Raw genomic sequence first — 24,961 nt, forward strand, 5'->3', positions numbered from 1 at the left:
ATGATTCATTAGAACTGGTTCCTTCAATTTGATCGTAACTGTTCTATAGCTCTATGCAGAGGCGTTCGTTCAGTTTTCATTGTTGACAGTGTTGGTTTTCTATTATGCTATGATCTTTTACGTTGGTTTTTTCATTTTGTTTGAGATGTATTTTAGAAATAGGATTATTGTCTTTGTGGCTTTGTGGTTGACGATGGTAGATTTTTAGGTGATATGATTTTTGTAATGGTGTATATCCCCGTATGTGGGTATTCGGTGTTTTCACATGTAATGGGTGTTATTTAATAAAATATGAGGTAATCTTTTCTTCCTTCTAATGTTCTTCAACATACTTCTTAGTATGTGGAAGAATACGAAGGCAGTTTTTAACGAGACCTCCAACTTCTATCCAAAAAAAAAACAAAAGTTTGGAAGAACATGATGAATCATTGGAAGACAAATCAATCAAAATCAAAGGATGCATTGATTTCTAGGTGTATCACTTGTGTTTTGAGTGATTAAAGATAATCGGAAGGAGAACGCCAGTAATTAAGACTTAAAATAATTAACATAATTTTCAAAAGTTCTTAAATAATTCCAACAAATAAAAACACATAAAAGGGCCTTTTTCTATGCAGTATCTCTACTTATTGACAATGGCTTCAACTTTCTCTAGAATTACATATAAAGGCAATGTACAATATCTTTATACTAAATTTAAAGCCACATAACTACGATTTTTTACAAATAATCAACTTTTGACAAATGGGTCCAACTATCTTGGTGTGAAATTTCTTAAAGGGGTCAAAAGCAGGAGACAAAAATCAATCTTTCGAACAGGCTAGCTAGTCCTACAATAAACCAATCATCTTTATTAGTATACAGTGGAACATATGGGGAGGGGAACTGGAAATTATGATCCTCCCAATGAGTTACGATATGATTATCTTTGAAAAATATTAGCTTGAAAGATAAATCTACAATATCTACTGTTAGACATTTACTCAAATTCTAATCAGAAATTAAGTTGGGTTTTATTGTAATTCTACTGGTTGAAGATTACTTGGTGATTAAGTTTATTTAATAAGAATTCTTATTGAATAAAGATTCTTGGTGACCAAGTATTTGACACTATAAATAAGAGTGAGTCTTGGCCTTTAGAATTATGAGAGAGAATTATTTTGGAGATATGTAATCCTTTTGTAGTCTCTACTGGGTTTTGGGATAACATGCGATATCATGTATTTGTACTCTTCAACATCTCTACATTTATAGTGGATTATTATTTTTCTCATCTTCGAACATAGACAAAGTTGAACCACGTTAAGTCTCGCCTCTTGTGTATGTTCTAGTTTACATTGATATCGCTTTGATTATTTGTACACTTATAAATACCTAACAAGAATATCCAATATTATATGAAGTATGGTGATCATGGTAGTTACAGTTGCCAAGTGTTACTATAAAAGAAGAGAATTCTATAATCAATGTCAAATTATAAACTTCTTCTGAGTACTGATTTCAGTTCAAATTCTTAATGGAACACCTTCACCAGCATTCTACTTAATGTCTCAATAACAACTAACAATCCTTGACAATATCAAGATTCAAGAACAGAAATTAGGAAAGAAGAAAATGTAGATCACCTATCAATAGTTCTTCCAGAGAAAATGATGGGTAAATATCTGTAGTACTTTCCAACACCAAACCGTTCAGCTAAATGATGTATCTTTTTTGAGTCTGAAAGAATCAAAGCCTTCCAAAGCTGACAATATTCGAGCCTGAACACTTCATCCAATTTTTTGCAGATTCCGAAGTCCAGAAGAACTGCATGTTCAATCATCTCATCATAAAGCTAAGTACTATATATGCACCATCACATGATTAGTAACATTCATCTTGGACAAAAAAAGATCTTAAGTGAAAAATCAGGACATACCCAAAGAAAAGCCACCCTGACCTTCTGTAGACACCAATATATTACCAGGATGTGGATCTCCGTGCAAGAAACCATGAATGAATATCATTTCAGCAAACACTTCCAATAACAACTTTGCAACCTTCAAAAAACCAATTGAAGGCAGCTCAGGTAAGTTGATCTACTTCAATGCAATAGAATGAAACATGCATACAGCCATTAAAGTCACCCCATTTTGGACATGTTCCAACCAAAAAAACAAAACAAAACTGGTACACTGGTTTACTCACCCACCTCATAAGACAAGTATTATCCAGAACTTAAGAAAATATTCACAAATAATTGCAGCCGAAGAAAACTGATCGTTCAAAATTTTAGGAACATTTCTTGAAAAAAAGAAAACAAACCTTTTCTAGATTTATTTTCTTTCCATTCAGAAATTCAACATCATCAACCTGAAAAAGATTAACTTCCTATTAGCAGTACGATATTGTCAAGTCAAAAGCATAACATGCACATGATACAATGGCAATATCAGCAAATGTACAATAGTTAGCTGTAAGCATCAGACAAACATACGTAGCTGTAAAAATTAGAAGAAAGTGAAGAGATGAAGTCTGAATTTGAATTTTTCAGCTTGATTATCCCCTCGGGCTAGATGGGAATTTACACTATATGAAAATATAGATAACAGGAGACAAACCTAATTTACAGCCTCTAATTTACAGATCCTATACCTACTGTAATCTCAATAATTATGCCTAAAATAAAGTATATCATAACAATAGCAATCAGAAAGCGAGTAATTTCTAAAATTAGTGACCTCACATTTGAAATTTATTATCATCAAAAGGTTGCCCAATAGTTTAGTGACTGATTTATATTTCAAAGAACAAACAACTTGTACCCAAAATCATCAGTTCATTTTCCCTCTCATTGCTAAGTATCAATCAAATAATTGTGTTAAATCGTCATCAAACCAATATGATAAACAAGCCAAAATCACTACTCCAATTGATAAGGCACAGATGGATATTCAATTAAGCACATAGCATCTTTCTTCCTAACCCCCAGAAGTAACTACGATATGACTTTATATTGCTTCACTATTCAAGTAGGGATGCTATCCTGGGAAGGTCAAGAATATAGTAAATTTGGTTCTTCCTAAACCCCCATAAAGTAATTATGATAGGACTGTTTATATTGCTTTCACTATTTGTAGAAATCAGAGTAATTCTCTGTAATTTCTTATTCTTTTCAATATGACAGATTACATATTTATATAGAAAATCTCTCTCTAAAGTAGGAAACTCTAAGAAAGGAAAAATAATAATCCCAGGATATGATCCCTTAAAATGATAACAAATCATCTCTATAATTCTTACACTCCCCCTCAAGCTGGAGAATATACATTGTATAATCCCAGCTTGAATAAGAATTTAATGAAAACAGGCTTTGGCAAAGCCTTAGTAAGAATGTCTGCAACTTGTTCTTTTGAAGGAATGTATGAAAGTGTGGCTATCGTAAAGTACAACACTAAGCCTTCAACACTATCCTGATTCAATATTGTTTATCCTGTGTTTCTCAGGATCAGGATGTTTTGTGTATCTTATGTAATTCTGGTTTTTCAATAAAATGAGGTGCTCTTTTCCTCCCTCAATCAGTTTACATCAAATGTAAACTATGAGGGAGGTTCCTAATGAGTCCTATTCCTATCAAAAAAAAAAAAGGGATGGCAACTCAACCCGAATCCGACGGGTTCCGACCCGACCTGACCCGATCGGGTCGGATTTTTTTAAAAAAAATTCGGGTTCGGGTCGGGTCGGGTTTAGGGTGAAAAAATCCGACCCGACCCGACCCGAAAAATATATATAATTTTATCCTATATATTTAGGGATAATTACAATAATGTCCCTCCATATATATTTTTTTTCAATTAAGTCACTGTTTTCATTGAATAAAATTTTTTTTATTATTATTTCGGGTCGGGTCGGGTCGGGTTTCTAAGTCATATATTCGGGTCGGGGCGGGTCGGTGAAACCTTAATTCGTCGGGTCGGTCGGGTCACGGTGAAAAACCCTTTCTTCTCGGGTCGGGTCGGGTGGCCCAAAAACCCGACCCGACCCGACCCATTGCCATCCCTACATTAAACTGTGTCCTGGAGTTTTCTTCAAGTACTTGAGAATTCTATTTGTTGCTGCCATATGCTCTTCAGTAGGATTAGTCATGTGTTGACTTATCACATTTACAGGAAATGCTATATCTGGACTTGTCAAGGATAAATAAATTAGTTTCCCAACTAATCTTTGAAATTTCTCTTTGTCTACCAAGGACCCATCTTCTTTGTTAAATTTCAAGCTTGCCTCCATTGGTGTATCAATCGGCTTACAACCAAGAAAACAAGTTTCTTTGAGTAAATCAATTACATATTTTCTTTGGTTGATCACAAGTCCTTCTTTTGACCTTGCCACCTCCATTCCTAGGAAATACCTTAGCTTTCCCAAGTCCTTGGTTTCGAATTCCTTATTTAACAACTTCTTCAAATTGCAAATCTCTTCTTCATTATCTCCAGTAAGAATTATGTCGTCCACGTACACAATAAGGATAGCTTTCTTATTTGTAGAATTTACCTTGATGAAAAGAGTGTGATCGGCGAGGGATTGCTTGTAGTTGTTTTTTAGGATGACTTTAGTGAACCTCTCGAACCAAGCTCTGGGTGATTGTTTTAACCCGTATAGAGACTTGTTGAGCTTGCACACCTTGTTACCTTCAACAGACTTTAAGCCAGGTGGCAACTTCATATAGACTTCTTCTTCTAGCTTGCCATTAAGAAAAGCGTTTTTTACATCAAGTTGGTGTAATTTCCAATCGCAATTTACAGCCAAACTTAGGAGTACTCGAACAGTATTCAGCTTCGCCACAGGTGCAAATGTTTCTGTGAAATCTATCCCATATGTTTGTGTAAAACCTCTGGCCACTAATCTCGCTTTGTATCGTTGGATGCTACCATTTGAGTTATACTTTACAGTAAAGATCCATTTACAGCCAACAGCCTTTTTTCTTTGAGGAAGGTCCGTAACAGTTCAAGTAGCATTTTTATCCAGTGCACAAATTTCCTCTTCAACAACCCTTCTCCATTTTGAATCCTTTAGAGCTTCAACTATGCTTGTGGGAACCTGTTCTTTATCCAAGTTTGCTGTAAATGCTTGAAAAGACGGCATCAATGAATTATAACCAGCAAATTTTTCAATAGGATTCTTGGTGCACTGTCTAACCCCTTTTCTAATAGCAATAGGGAAGTCATCTAGAGTAGGGGAAGTGGACTTACTGATTTCTTCTTCTATTTCGGCAGTTGGACCCAAATCCAATTCTCGACAAGCATCAAATTGCAAAACAACCTCAGGAATATGTTTTCTTTTCCTTGTATAGAAACGGAGCTGTTTGATTGGTGTTGTTTGTGGAATATTTTGAATGGGAGTAGGTGTATTTTCAGGAAGGGTATTTAAAGTGGGTATGAGTGAAATAGTGATAGGTACTACCGGTGGATCAATGGGAGTAGTTACAGGTGACAAATCTGTAGGTAAGGACAAAATTGGTGGCAATTCTGAAGGTTGAGAATGAAGAGTAGGAGATACCTGATGTGGCTGAAAATCCTTCCATGTCTCCCCCTAAATTTTAGCCCGAGTGAAATAGGGATCCTACTCATAAAATGTTATATCCATAGTGGTAAAAAATCGTTTTGAAGGAGGATGATAGCATTTATAACCCTTCTTAAGTGAAGAATACCCAACCAGTACACACTTTAATGATTTAGGATCTAACTTGGACTTATTAGGAGCAATGTTTTGGATAAAAACAGTATAACCAAATATTTTAAGTGGAAGAATGGAGGAGATAGGTTTAAAATGGGGGAAAGTATTGCAAAAATATAGATTGAGGTGTTTGAAATTGTAAAACCTTACTAGACATTCGATTGATTAAATATGTGACAGTTAATAAGGTTTCCCCCCACAAATATTTTGGAACATTAGTGGTAAATAGAAGAGAACGAGTAACTTCAAGGAGATATCTATTTTTTCTTTCGGCAATACCGTTTTGTTGTGAGGTGTCAACACAAGAACTAATTTGAACTATGCCCTTTTCCCTAAAAAACGCACCCAAAGACTTAGCAAAAAATTCACTGCCATTATCAGATTTAAAGAGCTGAATTTAGACCCAAATTGAGTGAGAACCATGTAAAAATTGGGTAAAAACACCTGCAGTTTCAGATTTATCTTTTAGCAAATAAGTCCAAGTTATCCTACTGTGATCATCAATGAAAGTGATAAACCACTTACAATTATCAGCATTCTTCACCCGAGAAGGACCCCAAATATCATTGTGGATCAAAGCAAAAGAATGAGAAGGCTTATATGTAGAAGGAGAATAAGTTGATTTAGTGTGTTTGGCAAGAGAGCAAACTTTGCAAGAAAAAGAATTTGGCTTTTTATGAATGAATAGAGCAGGAAAAACTTTTGCAAGATAGTGAAAACTAGGATGACCTAAACGATAATGCCATAACATAACATTATCAACTTTTTCTAAAGCGATGAAAGATTTCGAGATTTCGGTTTTAGTAGAGGTAGGAAGAATGTAGAGACCATTCTGCAAGCTGGCCTTACCTATCATCTTCTTCGAGTTCAGTGCCTGCAAAGTACAATCAATATCATTAAAAATTGCAGAGCAGTGCAAGTCGGTGGAAAGTTTACTAACGGATACGAGATTGCAAGCCAGATTTGGTACGAAGAGGACATTTTTAAGTACAATCTGGTCATTGAGAATAACAGTGCCATGTCCTTCTATTTTGCACAAAGAACCATCAGCCATTTTGACAGCTTTACCAAAGTTTGGAAAAAAATTGCAAAACAAATCCTTATTACCAGTCATATGATCCGTAGCAGCAGAATCGATGATCCAATTAAGGGACGACTGGGAGGAGAAAAAAACTGTAGCATGAGGTTTACCTTCTGGTTCTTTCATGACCAGATTACCTTCTGATTGAACAGCAGAACCAGAAAAATTTTCTGGATTTGAAGTGATCTCCGGAGTAGGAGAAGAAGTTGTGGACATCATCTAGGTTGGAAAGAAACCGTAACCTAAGCTGATACCATGTAGAAATCAGAGTAATTCTCTGTAATTTCTTATTCTTTTCAATATGACAGATTACATATTTATATACAAAATCTCTCTAAAGTAGGAAACTCTAAGAAAGGAAAAATAATAATCCTAGGATATGATCCCTTAAAATAAGGGATTGTAGAAATCTATTTACAAAATCATCTCTCTATAGGAATGGTAACAAATCATATCTCTATAGGAATGGTAACAAATCATCTCTATAATTCCTACACTATTCAAGTAGGAATCCTATTTTGGGAGGTCAAGAATATAGCAAAAATTTGGTTCTCTTTGATAAGGCACAAATAGATATTCAAGTAAACAAATAATTTTTCTTCCAACCCCTCCGAACAACGCAATTACAGTAGAACCGTTTATATTGCTCTCACTATTATCTTGGGAAGGTCAAGAGGAACATAGTAAATTTGGTTCTCTTTGAAAAAGCTACTCCATAGAGTCCTCAATCAATTTGCTTCTACGTACTATAATATTTAAGAAATTATTTATTGGATTTAAAGATTTATGATAAAAGATCCTTCAAAATAAATTATCGTACATTCATAATCAAGAGATTTATGAAAGCATGCTAATGCCAGTCTTTCTGACAGGTTAAGTGCAGTTTAGATCATGGTAGTGACTATAAGTTAGAATCTTCTCAATAAAGTGTCATGACAGCTGACAAGGCTATAGAAAAGACAGTTGATCCAACTTTTAATATGTTTACTAGCTAGCCTGATTTGCACAAAATGTCAAGCCTATCTAATGTATTGTACTGCATCCAAACTACTACTAGAACCACCTACCCAAAATCAAGTTCCAAAACACATGGTTCCAATGACAGGAAGTTAACAATTTGAGCCCTACTAAGTAAAGATCTTTGAAGATAAAGCCTATAAAGATTCTAATGCATTTAAAACCATTTTTTATACCTATTCCTTTTGCAAATTCATACTACAGATATTAGTGCTTGCATATTTAAATGAGTTTGTATCAAACTAACCAAAGCAACACTCTCAAATTTAATGCATCATCCAATAACAAGTACAAGTAGATTAATCATCCCATATGATTGAATATCTTAAACCTACATTGTATAAGTACCTAAGTGAAGATTCAATTTCTTCAGCTTTGTAAAGAATCTCATGAGATAAGAAGCCACAAGTAGAGGTTGAAAGATGTTGACCAAGAATCTCACATCTTTTACATACTGCAAGTTTAAGTGGTTTAAGTGTACTTAACACCTCTGGTTGTTACTAATATAGCCTTTAGGTGAATTTTGATTCAAGCACCCCGTAACTAATGAAAGTAGAGGAACTGCCTTGTTCCTTTGTGCATGCTGCAAACCACAATGTAAATGGAAACATGTTTTGAACTCAAGTAAAGAATGATGATATCTCAGTCACCATGGTGCTTATGTACCTTAATACAATCCTTTAATAGGCTTAGTAACTCTAGGTTGATGCTAGTAATTTCTATTTCATTGATCATTCTAAAGTTGGATATAGCAATCTTTTCCTTGGCCAACAAATCTAAGTTTTTCAAAGACAACCTCTAATTATAACTAAATGTCTCATCTCCATAAAGATATAATCTATTTCCAACATGAGAAACAATTTCACTGCAAGTTTGTCTTAACGAGCATATGCACCTGGTCACACAATATGCAGGTAAATCCTTTAAAGTAATAAAAAGGTAGATTAACCAGGGATGGATTAAAAGAAAAAAATACAATTCTAACAAACACTTATATTTCATGATTTCCATCGTTTTTCCAGTTAGCTCCAAGAAAATTTTGATTAGTTGTATGCCCTTACCTTGTGGCCACGACAAAACTGCATTGTGAGAACTTGCTTTGTTGTAAAATCCTGAAGAGTGGAATGCAGATCTTATATAAATCCAAGCACTTTGCCATGTTTACACCAAGTTTCAAAGCATGGAATACTAAACAAAAATTATTCAATAGATGGTGAACTAGAAAAGGGAGAGTAGAACAACTATGTTATACCCAGAATATATGAGGTACTCTAACAAATTTGTTGTTTTTAAAGTTTCTGGCAATTGTCTCAGAGTTTCTTGCCTCTTGAACAAAATCTGTAGAAATATAGGAGAAACCCAATAAATATTGCATCCATTGAAGTAAGCAGCTTAAAATTACATCTACATTGCCAGAGTTTCTAAAGTTGAAAAAACTGAGAGAAGGATATCGGCAGATATCTTGGTCTGTCAATTCCAACATTAATCTGAGTAAATTAGATAAAAGTCCATGAGGTTTAAATTTAGCATTGAAACACTAGGTTGGAAAATGAAAACATCTCTACAATATCCCTGGTATTTGTTATCTTACAATATTTTAAAGCCAGTTAAATTACAAAATAATGTTATAAACCAATAATGCCTTTCAAAGAAAACAAACCCCTATGAAACAATAACCAGAATAGAATTTCAACTAATCTTTCCACATATCTCAGAGTAGCACACCCTAAGAGATCTTAGTCACTGATTCATCATTTTCACCATCTGTTGCTGAGATTATTCAACGAATTGCTCAAGAAATCATTTCTTACAATATCTTAAACCAAGTACAGATTAGTTATGTTTCATATCTTTTTATTAATTGTGTATACCCACATATAATCTCAACTTAGAGATACAAGAAGATACTTTCAGCTTGTTCGATTTCAATTTCAATTGCTTCTAGATTCTATATTATTGATACTTTAATTTGATTGAGAATGAGGCTGAAAATGTGATTTCCAACAATAGATTGATACCTTCAGATTATTGCCTCCTGTGTTATTAAAGAGAATGCTTTTTCTACATCAACCTGCTTACTGACCTCCAATCGCAAAATTAAAAAATATACTATTTTGCATGTGTTGTGATTTAAAAGTGTGCTCTATTTGCTAGTCCTTTTGATCATATTCAAACCCGTATGAAGTATAAATCTTAAATATGAAAAACACAATAATATAATTATGAGAATCTTCAATTTTATGGACACTTGCATGCTCAAAAAATACACCAAACAATACCAAACTTAGAATGCATGCCTCGATCGATTGATGATCATATATTGCCCATGAAATATAAAATCAAAGCATTGATTGGCAACAATTATAACAGGACTATCAAAGACAACTGTATAACTCACCAAGCTCTAAAGAAACTGCCTCGGTGAATTCTGAGATCAACCACCGAAACCTATATTCAGGAAAAAACTAACCGACCAAAGAGAGCAGAATAAGAAATCCAACATGACTATATGTTTATAAAATTTTAAACAGAAAAGCATTAGGTAAAAACGAGGGAAATAAAGACATCTAAGTAATATTAGCTTGCATAGCAGAAACCAAATGTGGAGTAAAAAGAAACCGCCATCAGAACTCCTAAGTGGTACACATTGCAATCATCATTAATTTTGAAATCAAAGCTATTGATAAGATTTTGAGTACCTAGGAGGTTCTTGTACAAGTCAAAGTGTATTTCAATCCTTGTATTCCAATTTTGAGTAATTTACTCCTTGTACTTCAATATTTGCGAGTAATTAAGGACAATTGATAAACCAAAAAAAAAGGATACATATCAATAACGTGTAACTTTTAGTTCACAAACTGATGACATGGAATGTAATTTTTTTCCTTTGCGTTGACATGGAAATTTTCATCACTTAACAATTTTTATTTAAAATTTCTTGTCAAGAAAAAAATTTCGCATTCCACATCATCAATTTGTCAGCAACAAGCAACAATCATGATTAAATTACTCAAAATTAAGGTATAGGGTGTAAAATACACTTTTCATCATAGTATATAGACCTACTAAGTACGTGAACCAGAAAAAAAGGTCTTAAGGGCATCAATAAAGTGAAACAGAATGACATGGCTAAACTGAAAATATTCAGAAGGATTTATAGAATATCTAAACCGAAATCCATAGAAATCATGAACTTGACAAAAACAAACCCGATAACCTTTGGCAAATATTAAGAAAAAATAAAAAATTCAGTGATTACCCATGCAACAAATTCTGAAAGGAAATACATAATTCTTGTGTCTAACTTCATTTTCTTCTCTAATCCAGGGTATTGCACCTATTCTCCATAAAAGAAAAGGTAATTTGTCATCAATACTTAAACCATATGAAAAATCTTAAATGAATCAAATACTATTCACCAGTCGTCATACTAAAAGTTGGAATAAGCAATAACAAAATGAATTAGAGATATATTATCACCATTATTATTATTATAAAACGAAAAACAATGATTTCTTTCCTTTTGTTTTGACAAATGAACAAAACTGAAGTACTAAATGGCATAGTGAAGAAAGTGGCAACATATTAGTTCTACAAACTTCCATGAAAGTTATACTTTTAAGTAGGTTTTAATGTGTTTAGGGTATTGGTTATATGCCAAATGCAAAGGAAGCAAATTTTTACCCTAAATCTTAGCAAGGAAAATGTAGTCAAAAAATGATAGTAAAACTTGCTTTCCATAAAAATATATATCTGCATTTAGCTTTCGTATGATAGTAGAGCACCATATAAATAAGAGCTTTGACTTCTAACCTAAGAGAGAACATGGTCCCTCAATACTTTCTTAATAACCTTTTCCAATACCAAATAAGTAAGAGCTAGTTATGCTTAAAACACTAAACTACCTAACATGAAAATAAGTATCGTGAAAACAAAAACGATGAGTGAGAAAGAGAAAAACGTAGAGAGAGAGAATTTGAAAGGGAAGTCAGTTCCCGATGAGTGTTGGTCGGCGTTTATCGACAATCTAAGTAGGAGGGTTTCTCGTCGTACGCTTAGGGAATTATTCTTAGTCCATGGTCCTGTTATGAGAGTTTTTATTCCCAACCAAATTAGAAATCCAAAATACAGATTTTCCACCTTTGCTTTTGTTCATTTTAAGAGGGAGGAAGATCTGAAGAGGGTTGTTGATGAGTTTAATGGGGTTGTGATTGATAGAAGGAAGATCTCAGTTAGCCCTGCCAGATTTAAGGATGAACGTTCAAGGTCAGGGGTGGTGCTTGCTTCTTCAAACAAGGCTGCTGGTCAGATTAATGCAGAATCTTCAAAATCAAGAGAAAGATAAAATATTAATAGAAGCAGAAGGGACGACAGAACTTATAGGGACGCACTGTTGTCAAATGGGAATACAAGGGGGAACAAATAACTACTGTCTGAGGATATCCAGAGGAGGAATGTCAAGAAAAATATATTTGAGATGCATATTCCATCAGAAAGTGTCAACTGGGTGAAGAGGTCGTTAACAGGGATTATCAAATACTCTTTTCAAGTTGAGTTCATTTGGAATGCTTTATTAAAAGAAAGCTATGATGTTCAAATTGCTAGATTGGGCTATGTCTGGAATTCTTGTGTTTTAGTTCTTAAATCTCATGAGGAGATGCTGGAGTTATGGAGCAACAAGGAAGAGGTTTTAAAACAGTGGTTTGAGCAAGTGGAACCTTTACTGAATGAAATCGGGGTTCCAATGGCCTTCTGCATGGCAAAAATAAAAGGGGTTCCTTTGTTATGCTGGAATGAATCTTTCTTCGAGAAGTTGGTTGATAGATGGGGCAATGTGGTAGGTATTCATGATAGTACAAGGAAAAGATAAGACCTCACAATGGCAAGAATTTTATTGAAGGTGGCAAGTCCCTTTGATGTTCCAGAGGTGATCACTCTTGGATCGTATGGAAGATCATTCAAAGTAAGTATCAAGATTGGATCAGCTAGTGAGTATTCAAGTTCGTTTTTCAGTAATTTTCCGGTGGAAGATTCCGATGAGGCATTTTTTGAAGAGATTATGTCTGAGAATGATGAAGACAGATTGTTGTCAGATCATGGGGAAGGTGAGACTTGTGCAGCAGGGAAAAATCGTCTGTCAGTGGACAATTGGATTGACCAAGGAGTGTATTGTGTTTCTGGAGGAGCTAGTGAGGACAGACAACTAGCAAGACTTTCCTTAGATAGGAAAGATATTAAATGTGGTCTGTCAAAAAGTCAGACTGTTGGGAATTTAAAAGTTGGTGAGTATGCAGGTTTGGGGATTAGAAGTCAAAATTATTCGACTGATGGATCTCAAGCCCATTCTGAAGACTCTGGGCAGTCTGGGTCAAAAGACTTTTCGGGTTTCATTTCTGGGCCAGCATTTACAATTAATAAGTTTGGGGAATTAGTTGAGAACCTTCATTTACCAGAAAAAAACAGGGAAGTGTTTAATGTATTGGAGAAGAGCCCAATTGTAGAGAAGCCAGTTAGTGCAGAAATAGAGCCCGAAGAAGAAAACTTAAGGCCGATTGAACTGGTTTCAACTAATTTAGGAATCAACTCAAGGGGGAGGCAGTTACATCGCTCTAGAAGAAAGTTCACAACATAGAGTAATGTGCTGGAAACTAGAAGTTTGAGCAGTTGCAAAAGGGTATATAGCAGGTCGAGGGAAAGAAGATATTGGTATGGGGATTTGTTGAACATCTCGCCTGAAACAGGTGGTACCATAGTTACGCAGAGGAAGCTGGATGTGGATTCCAGTACTAAAAATCAGCTTTGTTTATCAGCAGAGCACATTGCTGATGGGAGTCTTATTCCTCGCCTTGATAATGGATATGGGGGTGGGAGCGTAGAGAGGGAGATTGAAGGTTACTTTTCAGAAGGCGAATGCTTAAGGTCCAAATCTGGTTTGTTAATTAGGAGGAAAAGAAGAACTAAAAGGATCCTGTAAATCATAGCTTTAGAGAAAGGCTTGAATTGGGTTAATCAAGGTTTGGTTGATTGAGGGTTTTGTTTGTACCTATTTCCTTTTATGAAGATGACAAAGTTAGTAATTTGTTCATGGAATTTTAGGGGATTAGGGAAAAACGAAAAAAAGAGGGTTGTTCAGAATTTAGTCACTAGCTTTAATCCTACTTTTCTTTGCTGCAAGAAACCAAGACTGAGAAATTTAGAAGGTCTTTTTTTAGGAGAAGTGGAATTAATAAGCTAAAAGGAGTTTTGGATCTCCTTCAGTTGGATCAGCGGGGGGCCTGTTGTGCTGTTGGGATGACAATGTTTTTGAGTTGGAGAGTCAGTTTATTAGCAGGAGATTTATAGCTACTTTTGGTAAATTTCGGAATAATAACTCCAGTTGTGGTTTCATCAATGTTTACGGTCCAACAGTGGAGGAGGAGAAATCTGGTGTTTTTGAAGAATTAAGCAGTTTCCTTAGTGGACAGAATTATCCCGTTTGTGTGGGAGGGGATTTCAATGTCTATTTACAAGAAGATGAGAAAATGGGCAGGGGTCAAAGTAGGAGTTCAATGGAGATCTTTAATGAGTTCATTCTTCATACGGGCTTAATTGATCTTCCTATGAATTGGGGTAGGTTCACTTGGTGTAATAACCAAGAGAATCCCACTTTTGTAAGATTGGATCGTTTTTTGGTTGATTGTCATTTTCTAGAGTTGTTTCCGGGCATTTTGCAGTCTCTTCTACCAAGATCATTGTCAGATCATAATGCTATAGTTCTGGAGAATAAATGAGTGGACTGGGGTAAAAAACCGTTTAGATTATTCAATTATTTGATAGATGAGGAGGGTTTTGAGGATCTGGTTGTTTCTTCTATTCAAAGTGGTAAGGAAAGTCAGAAGAAGGCAGGCATTTTTAGTCTGTTGAGGAACACCAAACATGTAATTAAGAAGTGGTCTGGAAACAGAGATAAGTATCCAGGAGCCTTGATTTCTGAGTTAGAGAAGAAAATTTCGTTGATAGAGGCTGATATTCAACAGAAGCAAGGTGCTGTCGACAGTGAGGTATTAACAGAGTTGAAAAATTATAGAGTTGAAAAATTATAGAGTAGAATTGGGGAAGCTTCACAAGATTCAGGAGCAGATCTGGTTTCAGTACTCGAGATCTAAATGGATTGAAGATGGAGATCGCAATACTAAATACTTCCATACCTGTGCTACAGTTAGGAACAAGAGGAAAGCTCTGCTTGCTCTAAATTTCAGAGAAACCAGTGGAAGATCCAACTGCAATTAAGGCCATAGTAAAAGAGTATTTTTTTTAAGATCTATAATAACCGTACTTTAGAAATTGATGATTTAAAACTGGATTTTCCCAGAATTCTTTGGAGCAGAATCAGTTCTTAGAGCAGGAATTTTCTGAGGAGGAAGTTTGGGATGTTGTGAAGTCTTGTGGTAGTAACAAAGCTCCAGGTCCTGATGGTTTTAATCTGGGATTTTTCAAGAGGTTTTGGCAGGTCTTTAAGGAAGATATTATGAAATTCTTTCATAATTTTTACTTGGGGAATGATTGGGAACATGGAATAAATCACACATTCATCACTCTTATTCCAAAGATTTCAAACATTGGTGGTTTGGACGATTTTAGACCTATAGCTTAGTTGGTGGTTTGTACAAGATACTCTCTAAATGTCTGTCAAGGAGACTTAGGAGCTGCATTTCAGATTTGATCAGTCCAAGTCAATTCGCTTTTATCCCTGGTCGGCAAATCCTGGAATGTTCCCTTATAGCCAATGAAGGGATTGACTTTTGGAGGAAGAATGGTTTAAAAGGTTGTGTTTTTAAAGCTGATTTCAAGAAGGCATATGATACTCTTGACTGGCCTATTTTGTTCAGAATAATGAAGAAAATGGGCTTTGGTTCTAGATGGATAGGTTGGATTTCGAAATGTATCATATCAGCAACTGTTTCAGTTTTGGTGAATGGGGTTCCTACCGAGGAAATTCCAATGGCGAAGGGTCTTCACCAGGGTTGTTCCTTGTCTCCATTGTTGTTCAATATAGTTGGGGAACTCTTGAATTTATTAATACTTAAGTCTGTTTCAGGGGGGCTTTTTTCGGGTTTGGTCATTAGAAATGAGGAGAGGAATTTTAATTTAACACATCTGCAATTTGCTGACGACCTTATTATGTTCTGTGGTGCTTCGAAAAAACAAATCTTGAATGTAAAGAGGGTGCTTCGAGTGTTTGAGATTATTTCTGGACTTCAGCTGAACTTGAAGAAGTGTAAATTATTTGGGGTGAACTTAAAGGAAGAGGAAATTAAGGATTGGGCAGTTATGATAGGATGTTCAATGGGTTCTTTTCCCTCAGAATATTTGGGACTCCCTCTAGGTCCACACAAAAACTCCAACATTCTGTGGGATCTAGTGGTTCAAAGCTTCAATAAGAGGTTAGCGGGCTGAAAAGGCTCCTCTCTGTCACTGGCAGGCAGGCTAGTTCTAATTAAATCAGTCCTATGCTCACTCCTTATATACTTTTTGTCAATGTTCAAGGTTCCAACTTCAGTTTACAAGACCCTCAATTCTATTATGTCAAATTTTTTATGGGGTAGTGGAGATGGGAAAAAGATCCATTGGGTAAGCTGGACCGACGTTTGTAAACCAAAAATTGAAGGAGGCTAGGGGGTTCCTAATTTAAATGTGGTGAATAGGGCACTTTTGGAAAAGTGGGCTTGGAGGTTTGCTATTGAGAGGAAGGGGATTTAGAGGGAAATGCTTTGCATCAAATATAAAATGGACCCTTCCTTGATGCAGTTTGACAGTAAAGTTTCTCTTAAATTTTCTTGGTTATGGAGATCTATGGTGAGTAATCATTATAAAGCTGATTCGATGGGCTGTAGTATCAGATGCAAATATAGCTATAAAATTGGTAATGGGAGGAACATTCGGTTTTGGCAAGACAATTGGGCAATGGATCATCCTTTGATGGTTATGTTCCCTAGACTATTCTCTATTGCAGTGAACAAAACTGGAAGATTATTTTAGTTTGGGGAGTACAGTTCAGGGGGCTGGTTTTGGAGCGTTCAGTTGAGAAGGGAGTTGAATGACTGGGAATTTGAGCAATGGGCAAATTTGATGGTTGTTATCTCTGATTTTTCTATTTCTGATGATGCTGTTGATGGACTGTTTTGGAAGGGGACTGGAGAAGGGGTTTTCACTGTTAAATCATGTGTCAATCTATCTTATTCGGGTTCTTCCGGTTCGGAGGAAGCTAAATTTTGGAAGTCTATTGTTTGGAGGGGTCTGCTGCCTCCAAGAGTAGAGACTTTTCTTTGACAAGTTATCTTAAAGTTGGCAGTGAAGGCAGCTCTGATTAAGAGAGGTGTTCAGGGCATAAATGATACTTTGTGTTCTTTTTGTAATCTAGAAGAAGTCTTCATCGCATCTATTTTTTTCCTGTTCGGTTGTTTGGCCAATATGGACGAAATTCTTGGGCTATTGGAATTTTCAGTCTGTTTTTCATGCAAATGCTAAAAGATTCCTATTGGCATGGAATGACTTGAAGACCAACTCTCTTATCTGGTCATTTATCCCTGGAGCAGTTTTATGGACAATTTGGAAGACCAGGAATTTTATAATGTTCGAAGGAGGGAAGCTTGATCGAGCAGAAATTTTCTTTCTATCAAGGTGCAGGCTTGCTTCATGGTTTCTAGCTAAGGAAACTCAGATTTCTATTTCCAAGGATGATCTTATTGCTGACCCTTCCTTAGTGGATTCCTACTCGTCCCATTCTAATCGGATTTCAACCAAGTTTCCTTGGTCCCCTCCTCCAAAGGGTTTTATTAAACTTAATGTGGATGCGGCTACTTCGAGTGATTGGAAGAGGAGTGGTTTAGGTGGTATTCTGAAAGACATGTCTGGTTCGATTCTTGGCTCCTTCAAAGTGCCTGCTGGTCCGGGCCCCCCAACTTTGATGGAATTGAAGGCTATCCTAAAGGGTTTAGATTTTTATGAATCTATTTGCCATAGGTTTAAAGATAGATTGATTATTGAGAGTGATAGTAAGGTGGCAATTGGTTGGGTTAAGGATGTTGTTTCTTGTCCTGTTGTTTATGTTCAAATTGTTAAAGACATTATTCAAAAGCTTAGTGTTTATGAAGGTCTTATTAGATGGGTTAGTAGGACAGCAAATATAGAGGCGGATGTCCTAGCTAAGGCTGGTATTGGTTGAATTATGTTATGTTAAGGGTTGTTTCTTTCTGGTTTTATATCTCTTGAGGGAGATTTTTGTATTACTTTGTTATTATTTGAGGTTAATGAAATCCTAGGGCACTCTTTTCCTCTTTTCGCTGATTAAGGAACTATTTTCAAGTTCCGTTAATCATGAAGGGGGTTTTTAATGAGGCCTACTATTCCTATAAAAAAAATTAGACTAAAAGATATAACATCACAAACAAGTACCATTGTTTGTTAAGGAATGACTCTTTTTTTTTTTGATAGGAATAGGAGGACTCATTAGGAACCTCCCTCATAGTTTACATTTGATGTAAACTGATTGAGGGAGGAAAAGAGCACCTCATTTTATTGAAAAACCAGAATTACATAAGATACACAAAACATCCTGATCCTGAGAAACACAGGATAAACATAACACTCTAACCCTCGAAAATACACCATGACCATAATACAAATAGCGATGGGAAAAAATCACCCATCAGCCTAACCCCACACCAACACTATCGTAAAGTACAACACTAAGCCTTCAACACTCATCCGATTGCCTGTTTAGCTAACCTATCTGCCTCCATATTGCAACTCCTAGAAACCCATCTCAGAACAACACCCTTTGTAGTAACAAGAACTCCTATTTCCTCCACCAACTCACTGAAAATAGTAGGGGAAGGATGCCGTTTTAAAATCCAATCTACTGCATATTTGTTATCACTTTCCAAAATAAGTCTTCCCTTGTTGGCCCAATCGGATGAAAAGAAGAAGAGCAATCCTTTCTTAATCGCTTTCAGTTCAGATAGTATAGGGGGACCAGGGCCCACTGCGGAAGAAAAATTAGCTAAAGTGCAGCTGCAGGAGTCTCTCAAAACACCACCAATACCACCCTGCATCCCATCTCCAGTCACTGCCCCGTCAACATTGAGTTTGAACATATCAGATGGAGGAGGAGTCCAGCAAATAACCTTCTTAGAACTCGAATTAGAGGGTAATAAGTTAAGGAATGACTCTAACAACAATAATTTAGGTAGCTAGAACATTGTAGGTTTCTCCAATATTCTATTTGTTACATATCAAAACTAAAACCAATTGGCAATAATGGAAAAGCCAACTTATATATAAAACACAAGCTAATACTTAAAAGATATAACACCGTTTAACACTACGTCTCACATGAGCTCAAAAAGGCTTTACACATGGAAAACTTCACAAGGATCATCAACCTCAAAGAGGTAGGCAAAAGGAACAGAATGTGTGTTATGAAGGTGGAATTCTTATCTCTTATAAAAATATATTTCATTATTCTTTGGATAAGTTCAGTAGGACCCTTGATAAATAAAATATTAATATTAGAAGTTTAGGACGCTTAAAATATAATTTATGTTTGGTAGGACTTTATTTGAAGAGACTTATACAATAATAAAAGTCAAGTCAAACTGTTGAAATCTTAGAGAATAGATTGAGAGAGAAAGAAAGAATAAAGAGTTAATGCAAGAACAAAAAATCTGATAATTGAATTAGGAGATTACAAGAGTTTAATCAGATTGAGTTACCTACTTGTAATAGGACTTTTCTAATAAATACTTCTATCTAGATTATGAATCATACTTCTAATAGGACTTTTCTAATAAATATAAACTTCTATCTAGATTGTGAATACTCCTAATTCTTATCTTTCTTATCCTAATGGACTTGTAAACAAAATAAGATTATTACTACTACACGGATGTTTCTGACACTCCCCCTCAAGCTGGTGAGTGAATATTTGTCATTCCCGGCTTGTTTAAAATTTCTTAAGAGGTTTTGCTTGATAGTCCTTTTGTGAGTATATATGCTAACTGGTCCTTCGTTGAAACGAATGGAGTGCAAATTAGTCCACTATCCAGTTTATCCTTAATGAAATGCCTATCAACTTCAATGTCTTGTTCAATCATATTAAAAAGGATTATGTGTAATATTGATAACTGATTTATTGTCACAGTAGAGTTTCATGGGCCCTTCTCTCTTAATTCTCAAATCATCTAGTATTATCTTCACCCAGAGTAACTCACATACTCCCACTTCATTGATCTGAATTATGATTCAACACTTGATCTTGCAATCACATTATGTTGTTTAATTTTCCATGTTATAAGATTTCCTACTATAATCGTACAATAATCAGATATTGGCTTTCTGTCGACTAAAGATCATGCATAATCTGCATCGTTATAAGTATTGTGACGTTTAAACAAAATTCCTCTTCCTAGACTACCTTTTAAGTATTGTGTCCGTAATATCGTGTTTATTGCTTTTAAGTACTAACATGGCTACTACAAAAAAATTCACAATTTAAAATCTCTTAAATGAATTATTAACGTATCAAAATTTATAAAAATAAAAAATACTTTAATTAAAACTATGACACAGTAAAATACATGAACCACCATGGATATATGAATTGCTCAGTCCAGTATAAGAAAAAGGCATTTAGCCACAATTAAACAGTAGAATACAAAGAGAAAAGAATGAATGAGTTAGCAATATTCTGCCAACTAACCTTAATTGCTACTTCTTGATGGTTTTTCAACATTGCATGATGCACTTGCCCAATGGATGCAGCAGCTATTGGTTGCTCCTCAAGCCAAGTAAATCTAAACTTTACATACAAATCCTCTAGTCAATGGAAAATTTAGGTAATTAACGCACAAGTTAACCTATTTCTATCAAATATACCCACAAAATAAATATGTACACTATTATAAGAGCTTACCAAGCCATAACTTCAAAGATGAAATGCATAAAAATTGCAACTCAAAACCAAAGTAGCAATAAGTGGAGAAGTCCAACCTCAATATAAGGGCCAAAATAATGTGTCATTTTGAACTCACTTTAGCCCAAAGGACATGCATTGCCAGGGGAGGCAAGAGCATAGTCATATTTGCAATTCCAAGGGTTGGGATTTTAAATTGTTATAGATTTCCAAAAAGAGATTTTCTTTTAATAATGCAAATTCTTTGAAAAATCTTTGCAATTGGTAGATACATGGTAGAAAGGACACTTAAGGTGATTCAGTATGCATTTCACCAAAAAAATAAAACAATTTGCTTTCATATTTAACAAGAAATTAGGACCAAAAGGCTTAATGTTTCCTTCACGTCCATTTTAATTAAAAGGTTGTGCATTATATGACCTAATTTTTCATCATTACAAAGAAAGCTGTTCAATTTAACTATTAAAAGAACAGCTAATGAAAGACATTAAAAATTAAAGAAATTGGAGGGGGCACTAAGTAAAAGGTCTTTTTGTATACCTTCCCAACAAAAAGAAAATATTTAACAAAAAGGCATGTGACCTACGCTCCCTCACCAGGAAAGGCACTTTTCTTGATTTGCACTACACCATAGTGCCTAGCCTAGGCATATGCCTTTACAGCACTGGCAGGTAGAGTGCCATCTAGATTACATGCCAGCACCTAGTACACATTTATTAATTTCAGGACAGGATCATGCTAATTGAATATGGGGAACTTTGAGGAAATATAAACAGTTATATGAGTCTAAACTATGATTTAAGAAATGCAACTTACACGTCTGACAGATCCTGACCAAGATTGCTGATTATTACTTCTTTTATGACCTTAAAATCACAAGGAACCACCTACATTATCATAGAAATAGAAATTAGAATGAGAACACACAAGATGCGTCTCTTTCAGGATACATTGTATACAGATAAAAGATGAAATGAACTAACCTGATCCTGCAACAAGGAAAGGGTCAAAGAGTATTCTTTGGGAACCTGACGCAGGGAAGAAACAAACTGACCAGCTTTCACGTAAAAACCTTTATTTATTTCACATAATTTCAACAATCTCTTAGCTGAGCGTAAATGAACCTAGTTAGCACCAAAAAACCATATATAAGCATAGAGTGCATAAAGTAAGATCGAATGTTCAACAAAGCTGAAGCTTATCTATACAGCCTTTAGAGCCTACAAAAATCTCATACAAAGAATTAGGTAGAAGAAAGAACATAGGTTCTGTTCAATTATTGCTTGCTGAAAAAATAAAAACCAGCCTGCTTTAATAGGATGAGAATCACAAAAGTTAAAGTTTAACTAGGTATCTTTTTCCTAACTTTTATCTCCAAAGAAAAGCTTATCTTATCTTCTAAGAAGATAGAACCTAATTATAAAGTACAAGTTAATTACAATCAGAATTAGAATTTAAGATAAACAAAAACACCTTTTCTAATAGCTTTTTAATTACATCAGCTACATGGGTAGGCATTATGTTTCATGGCTTTGTTCCACAGATTTTAATGAGATTGTTGAATCAGCAAAGTTCCACATGTACACTCTTTTTCCACTCTTTGTATCGGAGAGCAGCTTTTCAAAGAGGCACCTTTTTAATTAAAAAAAGAAGAAGATGAATAATGCATATAGTTTTATTTTGCTAAAAAACTAAAATACTAATATGATCTTATAAATATATGTTTGAGATGGTATCTTATAAACATCTACTCCGTAACAAGGTCAAGAACCAACTAGCTCATCATTGTAGGTTACTAGCTCTGTAAGTAGAATTCTAATTTATGAATGACCATTACATGTGCACTCTTTTTCCACTCTTTGTTCCAGAGAGTGGCTTTTCAACAAGGCACCTTTCTAATTAAAAAAATGAATAATGTATATAATTTTATTTTTCTAAAAAAAACTAAAATTTTAATATAATCTTATAAATATATGTTTGTTTTATTGTACTGTTTTTATGTGCTTTTCTAACTAAGTTGGAAGTGTCACCAAACTCAACCCGCAACTAATAGTATATAGATGTGTTACCAATGCAGCCATGAAAGGAAATGCATTTTAAGAGATCCTTCCAAGAGGAGGTAACTCCGTTGAAGATGAAGATTGAAGACATCAATTAAGGAGCACAGTTTTAATTTCCTAAATCCACTGTTCTTAAACGCAAGTTCAAGCCTAACAGTAACAAAACATATACACACATGCATATACATATATCAATAAGAAATTGTGAAAACCAAAATCAGATTTCATTAATAAGGAGCCAATGGGTTTAGGGTAAATTTGCATAGAACTTCAAGTTTATAAAAGACAACGATAATAATAATTCAATTTAATTTAATGGAATTTGAAAGGGAACCTCAGATAATAGATGACGGTATTCATCGCAGTCCTTTGACAGCCCATGTAAAGAATACTTGTAGTCGGCAACGGTTACAACAATCTGCTTCAATAACAAATCAACTCATCAAAATTAGAAAATTTCAAAAAGTAAATAGTAAGAGAGGTTGAGAGAAAGAGAGAGAAATAGGACGGTGCGGATTGCGCGAGAAGAACGAAAGAAGCCTTGGGAAACGGAAGAGTCGGAGAAGTAGGGGAGAAAATTGGCTTGATACGAGAGGCCTCCAGCGGTGATTAGGCAAAAAGCAGCCGTGGCTCTAGCCGGAAACTTAGATACTATTTGTTTGCTCATCTGCATGTCTACTGCTCACCCAATGCCTATGGCAATTAGTGCGGGGTTTGGGTCATAGGTGCAAGTATAGATGGCTGCGGCGGGCGGTTTTTCCTTGCCCTACCACACCCGGTTTCTCGGAGGTTCTCGGATGTCTACTGCTCACCCAATGCCTATGCCTATGGCAATTAGTGCGGGGTTTGGGTCATAGGTGCAAGTATAGATGGCTGCGGCGGGCGGTTTTTCCTCGCCCTACCACACCCGGTTTCTCGGAGGTTCTCATGTGCGGCATTTAGCTTAAGACTAATATATAGCGTGATTGGTTCAACAGTTAACCGGTAAAATTTAAGGTATTATAGATTTTAATCTAAAATATTAAATATTTAATAAAAAATTAGATTGAACTTAAAATGTTATATGAAGTTTTTAATTAAAAAAATTAATATTGATGGTAACTTTTTTTTAACTTGAAAAGTTACTTTATCTATATACAACTAGGGATGGCAAACGAGTACGGTTTCGTGGATTCTGCACCGCATCCGCTCCAATTAGAGCGGGGATGGGTATAATTTTAGCGGGTAGTGGGCGGGTGTGGATTTATAAAGTGGTACCCGTCGTGGGTGGTGGGCGGGTAATGGGTTTGAGACATTACCCGCCGTGTATCCGCCCGCCCCACATCCGCCCGCCCAGCTAAATATCTATTAAATTTTGGACCATTATGAATTTAGGTGTAATTTTAGAGACTAATTTATAAATTTTAATATTATATAATATATAACATATAATTTAACTAAATATTAAGGATATTTAGTCTTTAATCTGGTATTTAATTAGGGAAATATTCGGCTCTTTGATTAAACCCATAATCCCACTAACCACGTCACTTTCCATGTTCTTTAGCCCATGCTGCCCATCCTACCCATCCAAACACAAATTAGTCGTGCTATAAGCATTAACATCAAAAGTAGCAGTTTCCATGTTCTTTAGCCCCTCAAAACCCATATTAGGCGAACTTTGAGCATTAATATCGAAAGTAACACAACAATCCAGCTTTGCGACTACATGCTCCCTATAATCTGTCTCCATAACATTCGTAGAGCCACTCCTCTGACAAATTGAAGCATGCGCTGCTACCCCATCACGAACTGTCTGGGAACCAACTCCAACATCTCATTAGTTTGTTGTCAGGCGGGTCTAGATGGGTATGTCGCTAGTGGGTAGTGGGTGTGGGGATGGATTTGAAAATGTACCCGCGTGGGCGGGTGTGGATTTGAAAATTTTTACCCATCATGGGTGGTGGGCGGGTGGTGGATTGAAAAATAGTAGGTGGGTATGGGGATGGGGGATGGGGTATCCGCACTCGACCCGCCCGTTTGCCATCCCTATATACAACAATAACAACAACAAAACTCTATTCCCATATGTAATGGGGTAAGGGGAGGTAGGGTAATAGACTGCCTCCAACGTCTGGTTGAGAGCAGCTTCTATGGAAGACC

At 35.5% G+C, this 24,961-nt stretch overlaps 1 protein-coding gene across 7 annotated transcripts in view; it reads right to left on the bottom strand.

Annotated features, from left to right (window-relative positions):
* The window catches only part of LOC120190767 (aarF domain-containing protein kinase 1), a 34,163-nt gene extending 10,449 nt beyond the window's left edge, over nt 1–23,714 (bottom strand). For 2 of the 7 annotated variants that reach the window (XM_039193819.1, XM_039193820.1), the window contains exons 1-12: nt 23,328–23,713; nt 23,154–23,237; nt 21,743–21,883; nt 21,576–21,646; nt 20,547–20,640; nt 11,067–11,144; nt 10,206–10,272; nt 9,060–9,145; nt 8,869–8,919; nt 2,305–2,352; nt 1,919–2,039; nt 1,626–1,806 (exon numbers count right to left, since the gene is read on the bottom strand). In XM_039193819.1, the coding sequence (XP_039049750.1) occupies nt 1,626–1,806; nt 1,919–2,039; nt 2,305–2,352; nt 8,869–8,919; nt 9,060–9,145; nt 10,206–10,272; nt 11,067–11,144; nt 20,547–20,640; nt 21,576–21,646; nt 21,743–21,883; nt 23,154–23,237; nt 23,328–23,492 (1,187 nt within the window). In that variant the 5' untranslated portion in view covers nt 23,493–23,713. Of the gene's footprint in view, nt 1–1,625; nt 1,807–1,918; nt 2,040–2,304; nt 2,353–8,868; nt 8,920–9,059; nt 9,146–10,205; nt 10,273–11,066; nt 11,145–20,546; nt 20,646–21,575; nt 21,647–21,742; nt 21,884–23,153; nt 23,238–23,327 lie in introns of those variants that run through there. The other 5 variants (XM_039193815.1, XM_039193816.1, XM_039193817.1 and 2 more) reach the window with 4 other exon arrangements.
* Nucleotides 23,715–24,961: the final 1,247 nt, after the last annotated feature.

Source organism: Hibiscus syriacus, unplaced genomic scaffold (genome assembly GCF_006381635.1).
Source record: "Hibiscus syriacus cultivar Baekdansim isolate YM2019G1 unplaced genomic scaffold, ASM638163v2 tig00116962_pilon, whole genome shotgun sequence".
Classification (NCBI taxonomy): domain Eukaryota; kingdom Viridiplantae; phylum Streptophyta; class Magnoliopsida; order Malvales; family Malvaceae; genus Hibiscus; species Hibiscus syriacus.